The sequence below is a fragment of the Corvus cornix genome, chromosome 1 (genome assembly GCF_000738735.6).
Source record: "Corvus cornix cornix isolate S_Up_H32 chromosome 1, ASM73873v5, whole genome shotgun sequence".
NCBI lineage: Eukaryota > Metazoa > Chordata > Aves > Passeriformes > Corvidae > Corvus > Corvus cornix.
Window position 1 is genome coordinate 44,789,661 of NC_046332.1, and position 6,000 is coordinate 44,795,660.

Sequence of the window (6,000 nt, forward strand, 5' to 3'; positions counted from 1 at the left end):
GAGTGACTGACTATTCGTTGCAGTGAAGCTTTCCTTAGATGCAGAGAGCAATTTAGTTTAGCAGGGGTCTTCCATTATTCAAAAGCTGCCTTGAATCAGGGGCAGGTGTTTGTGTACAGTTTAATACAGAGAGAATTAATTTGCAGTTTCAGAAATATCTACCTGTAGTCCTCTGATTGTAGGTACAATCAGATGTTAATACTCAAAGCTGTGCTCTTAGTAGAGAAAAACTACAAATAAAGCTTTTCATCCAGAGTTTTTATTATTGTCCTTTGTCCCAATGTTAGCTTTGTTTTCTTCTGTGTATTATTTTAGTGAAAGTTAGTTTCATTCCCATAATTCAAAAGGTATATAAATGTATATAAAATCTTTCTCCTAGATGGGGTGAGAGCAGCAGGGAACGGTGAGCAGAAATAGTAAAACTTGCGTCCCAAAAGTATGCATGTCTGTGATAAAATGCTTTAAAAACAACTCCTTCCCTGAAGTTCTCGTCACTGTAGGATACCAAAATTCTACCACTGTAGAATTCTCTTCACTGTAGGATACCAAAAGGCTTATATTCCTTAACATTGCCAAATTATGTGTGAATGTATACTGAATAAAAACATGCCAATGATTCGTCTGCAAACAGAACTACAAAAAGTAATTTTGAGATGAGATTTAGACTTCTGGCAGATCGTGTTATATGGTCAACAGAATTTGTAATAGCTGCCATATTGGCAGCCAAGTTCTGTATCCCATGGCAGAGTGTCAAGAACAGCTTACCCCAAATGGCTCAACAGCTAGGACATTCTGAAAAGCTGGAAGTGTGGATTTGAACTCCCTCAGGTGAAGGAAGGCATTGAAGCCAGACCTCTCACTTCCTGAGCTGCTGTCTGACAACTCCATGTAATGCAGATGGTGTCGAGCAGCTCTTACTTTCTTCTGGATGCACTTTAAAATAAAAGGTGCTCCTCTTCCACATTTTTAGGTATGCTTAGAGCATACTGCAGTCCATAGAGACTTGATGTGGTTTTGCACATTAGCCTAATTTAAACTGAATGTGAAGAACTAACCAGAAGAGTTGTTAACCTTCCCTTCACTCTTGCTAGATATAATGGTCATACAGAAGTAAGGTGAGCTGTGTTACTTTGCTGATCTACCTGAGAAAAGGGTTTCATCAGGTTAGTTTTAAATGTACTAGGAACCTGCTCCAGCACAGCCTGCTACAACTGGACAGCATGTGGAGGGGGATACGACACGGAGCAGAAAGGGCAGGGTGCTCCTTCCTGTGGTAGGGTGGGTCTAGATTGACAAGTTCAGAGTAAATGAAAGGGCTTCACATTTTGGACTTACTGCCTCATTCCCTTCTTGGATGTAGCCCTAATAAAACTTCAGGGTCCTAGAATGTCCAAGGAAGCCTTTGTTTTCAACTGTATTTTTTTAGGGCAGGAAGAGGTGCAGGTAACTGGTGGGTATCATGTTGATCCCACTCAGTTTGGTTTGTCTAACATCCTTTTCTTCCTTCCTTCAGTTAATATAAAGTCTTTCACCTTCCTTTGGTAGTAGTGCTGACACCCATGTATTTTCCTCCTTCACAACTGAAAACATTTGGTATGCCATCTTCCTCCTCTTTTATTTTCATTACATCCAGTTCTTCCTTTCTGGGACCAACCAATTAAACCTGTGGAGTTTCTTTGACTAGTTCAGTCTTCCCCTAGTGTAGTTGGCTGTATTGTTCCTGTCTTTGCATCTCTTTACTGCTCCTTACAACTTTATTTATCATCTTAAAAATGACTTGTTTTCCATTATGCAAGACTGTGCCTACTTCTATCCTGCTCTTTTTCTTGTTGATTATTTTGTATTTTCCTCAAAACATTTTCATCCACACCATCTTTGAAGCCCAGCTCTCACCTCCTTGTTGCACAGGCCTCTCCAGAGCCCACTGAAATCAAGGGGAGGCCCTTCTGTAGTTTCACAGCCCTTTGGTTGAGTTCCTCTCCAGGAAAACCCATTGTTTTTTCCCCATTTCTTCAAATCTGTTAAGTATTCACTTCTTTCATGAAGCCTGTCAGTGAGAAGTGGGAGTTCCCTAGGGAAGTGGATGTACATTAAAATACAGTTTCCTTGCTTTGAAATTTCAACTGTAATCTGTGTCTTGTGAAGTTATTATTTTAATAATAAGTTTGTTATGTGACTGTTTGTTATGTGACTGTATGTATTAGATCTTTCTTGGAGCAGAGACATTGTCTTCCAGTTTAGGGCTGAGCAAACAGAAGTCTGCAGTAGTATTTATAGAGAAATAAAGGTTTGTCATCTTTGTAGAAGTTTGGGGGCTTTTTTTGTTTGGGTTTTTTTTTTCTTTTAATTACAACAATATCTGTTAAAATAACACTTATAGTAAATAAGACAATGGAAATGTGTTGCCAAGTCCACACTTTATAAATAATGTTTGCTGAATGAAACCCATCTTTCCTCCTTACAGATGGAAGACTTTTAATACCCACATTGTTTGTTGTTGTAAATGAACATGTCTCTATTTGGCTGTACGTCCCACCTTGTAAATAGACCAAGTCAAACTCAAAATGTTTTCTCCTAGGAGAAGAAATATTGCATAAAAATTTGTTGTAGCAGATGAGACTGAAAGCTTGCCATGAACATGAAAAAGAGATTCAGAGGTGAACAGAACATTTAAAGTGTCTGGAATACTGCTGTGGCAAGAGAATGTTAATCTGATGTTGTCTGTGCAGGAGGCAGCCCTTGGAGCTGACACATTCCTTGGGGCCCTGCTGCAAACTGAGCTGCCAGCGCAGTGTTTACAGCGAGGTGCAGGACCAGGATGGTCTGTACACATGAGCTGTGCCTGCCTGCCACGCAGACAGCACATGGCAAATATGCTCTTCTAATTAAAAGCAAACCTAGTGTTGAATTTAACCTTGACAGTATTGAGCAGGTGGATCACACTCGTGTATTGGTAAGCACACAAACATAGGAAATGTCCTGTGTACATTGTGACAGTGTTTATATTTATCATGCTTATTTTAACTCCAAAATGTGACTGTAATTTATAAGCAACTGAAATGTCAGCATTCGAAGCAGAAATATTTTAATGTGTTTACTCCAAAGTAACACGGCTGTGTGCATTTTTTAAAAAACATTAACACACACATGCTTGGACACAGTGTCCACTGTGTTTTAAAGACCACTATTACAAATGAGTACTGTATCTGTCATGAAAGGATGGTTTCATCCAAGTCTAGTTTGACAGATAGTAGTAGCTGAATTGATGTTGTTCTTGTATCATGGTTTCACAGAACATAACACTATGTTATTTGTCTTCTTTTTTTTTCCTGTTCCCCAGATAGTGGTGGTACCAAAGGGGAAAGACTGAGTGCCAAACTAAAAGCTCTGCCTGCAACAAGTGAACCCTATGAAAGTAGCAACAGTAAAGAAATAGGCAAGTGGACATCTTATCCCTTTTTTACTTTCATGGTCCTCAGAGAAAGGAGAAGTAAGGAGAGAGGAAAAAAAAAGTTATTGGAAGAGTATATAAAATTAGATAATTGGGGAAACATTTTCCTCATGAAAATGAGGCTTTAGCTTCATTGTTCAGAGCTCACTATAAAGTAATTGTAAATATTAAGGAATGTGGCCCGTGTTAATAGTCCTTTCGATGTCTGTCTGCTGCATCCTTTAAGTCAGTTCTGCAGTCGTAAGTTCTTCAATAAGACTGAATGTTCAGAGGGGTTTAAAAACCCAAATCCATGTGGAATGTGGTACTTCCTAAAAACCCATATCTTAAACAAGTCATCAGTCTTGCTGTTTCTTGCACTTTTCCAAAGTTTTTTTCTTACTGTAGTATCATAAGAGAAATTTATTTAAAAAAAAACGTCTTCCATCAGTAGAACTCAAGAACTTTGCTTCTGTGCCCTGCCTCAGTTCCTGAATGCAGTGTTTTTGTTCTCCTTCAGCGTTCATATGCTCTTTCTGGTCTGCATTTCAAAGACACAGATGTGTAGTGCTAAATCCTAATCTCGTGTTTGATTTTGTATGTTTAAAACAAGCTAATGTTAAAGCTAAAATAGTTTGTAACTGTTTCACATGTATTTATTTAAACCCTAGATGCCTCCTATGCAGATCCACTTGGCCCACAACCAGAAAGACCAAAAACAGCAGCAAGAAAAAGAACAGAGGAGGATGACTTTGCTGATGAAGAACTAGGAGAGGATCTGCTTCCAGAATAGCATGTGGGGCGCTCATCACTTTTTTAATCCTTGTAAAAGTTTTAGCTGAAAAACTTTTCATTCATGATAATTTTGTAGTGGATTTTTATAAACTCTTTGTGAAATACTTTGAACATGTGGTACCTTATGTTACAAACATGGATTTGTAATTGCAAAAAAAATAATGGTGAGGTTATTTTACTGATGCATAAGATCTACACTACTCAAACACATTGCAAGCTGTATCAAATGTGTAAAGCTTTTGCTTTCAGAGATAAATGCGATGATAATATGAAACAGAGAAGCCTCTAAAATTTCATCTTGCAATGCAAAATACCTTGAAGCAATGCTTGTAAGGTTGAAAATCCCACATCCTTCATCCAAAGCCAGAATTTATTTAAGTTCTGTGAACTGACCTTCTGAAAATGTTGGGTATGACCTTGGTCTTCCTTAAGGTCCTAATTCAGCAAATCACTTCGCACTGATACCAAAAAAAGCATCTTAATTTTAGTCTAAGTTTAGATGAACTAGGACCATTTTGCAGTCTCTTGGCAATGTCCTTATTTTTGTTTTTTTTATTTTGAGTGGTCAGAGTTTTCAGGATTTCAGCCTGGTTTGTTCAGAATCGCTAATTAGGCTGCAGCTTTTGAGTCTTATGTTGGAGATTGTGGCACCAACCACACAGTGGTAGTTTTCTACAGCCTAAGCTGAGTATGGGCAAAGAAGTTAGTTACAGAAATCACCATTTTGCTTATGAACTGAACAAGTTTGATCTGAAGTTACTGAGACATTAAATTCCTGTAGCAGGAATCACTTTGGGGAGATGAAAAATATTAGTCAGGTGTTCAGAATTTCCTAATAAATACTTGCAAAACTAATTCACTGAGGTGGCTTGTTTTTGAAACTCAGGCATGAGTTTGGTTTGATAGTTAGACTTTGGGTATTGCACTTTGAAATGCAAGGATTCAGTCTTCTAAAATTTTCAGTGCTCCTTCTCAGTGGTGGTGCTCAGACTGTTTCCCAGCCAGTGACACTGGAGAGGTCTCTTCGTATCTTCATGAAATGTTTTTCTAGGTTTTAAAAACACTGCCCCGTTTCGTAGGACTTCTGCAAGTGGTTGGAAGCGTCCTGTGGGTTTTATGGCACGGCTAATGAGCTGCTTTGTGTGTAGCATGCTTCCCATGGCACTGGAGCAGTGCTCCCTCTCGGACTGCACCGCTTCCACCTCATGGTACAAGCAGAGCGCGTTCAGTGCGGTTTATGGAGCACCCCGAGGGACTCATCAAGGACCAAAGACACAGTAAGCTCTGGGGCCTGATCCTTCTAAGGGGTGGGGAAAAGAGCATGAGAAGGAAGTGGATGGCAGATGCCTTATTTCTGCAAGTCTTTCTCTTGCCTGCTCCTCAGTCCTGCTGTATCTCCTGCTCTGGTCATAGAATGACATATTCCTGGATGTCATGGTAGTTCCTACTGTCAGGCTTAGTCTTGGAAGACCTAAACCACCAGGATGTGATGTGCCAGGCAGGAGGGAGCATTTTCAGCTACAGACTGCAGTGGCATGAGGTATCTGGGTTAATCACAGTAAGAGAAAATATTTGGGACCATGGCAGGGAGTGTAGATAAACCTATGAAACAGTGCAGAAGAGAAGACAGGCGAGATACTGTCATGGTCTTCTAAGACAGACATTGGACTAGACTGCAGTGGGTTGACCCTGACTGGATGCCTGGCACCCACTGAAGCCTCTCTGTCATTCCCCTCTGCAGCTGGGCAGGGGAAAGAAAATATAACAAAGAGTTC

At 39.7% G+C, this 6,000-nt stretch overlaps 1 protein-coding gene across 3 annotated transcripts in view; it reads left to right on the forward strand.

The window, feature by feature from the left end:
• The window catches only part of IFT88 (intraflagellar transport 88), a 47,016-nt gene extending 41,936 nt beyond the window's left edge, over nt 1-5,080 (forward strand). For all 3 annotated transcript variants that reach the window (XM_010400530.3, XM_019286449.3, XM_019286448.3), the window contains 2 exons: nt 3,341-3,436; nt 4,102-5,080. In XM_010400530.3, the coding sequence (XP_010398832.1) occupies nt 3,341-3,436; nt 4,102-4,223 (218 nt within the window). In that variant the 3' untranslated portion in view covers nt 4,224-5,080. The remainder of the gene's footprint in view (nt 1-3,340; nt 3,437-4,101) is intronic.
• The last annotated feature ends 920 nt before the right edge of the window (nt 5,081-6,000 follow it).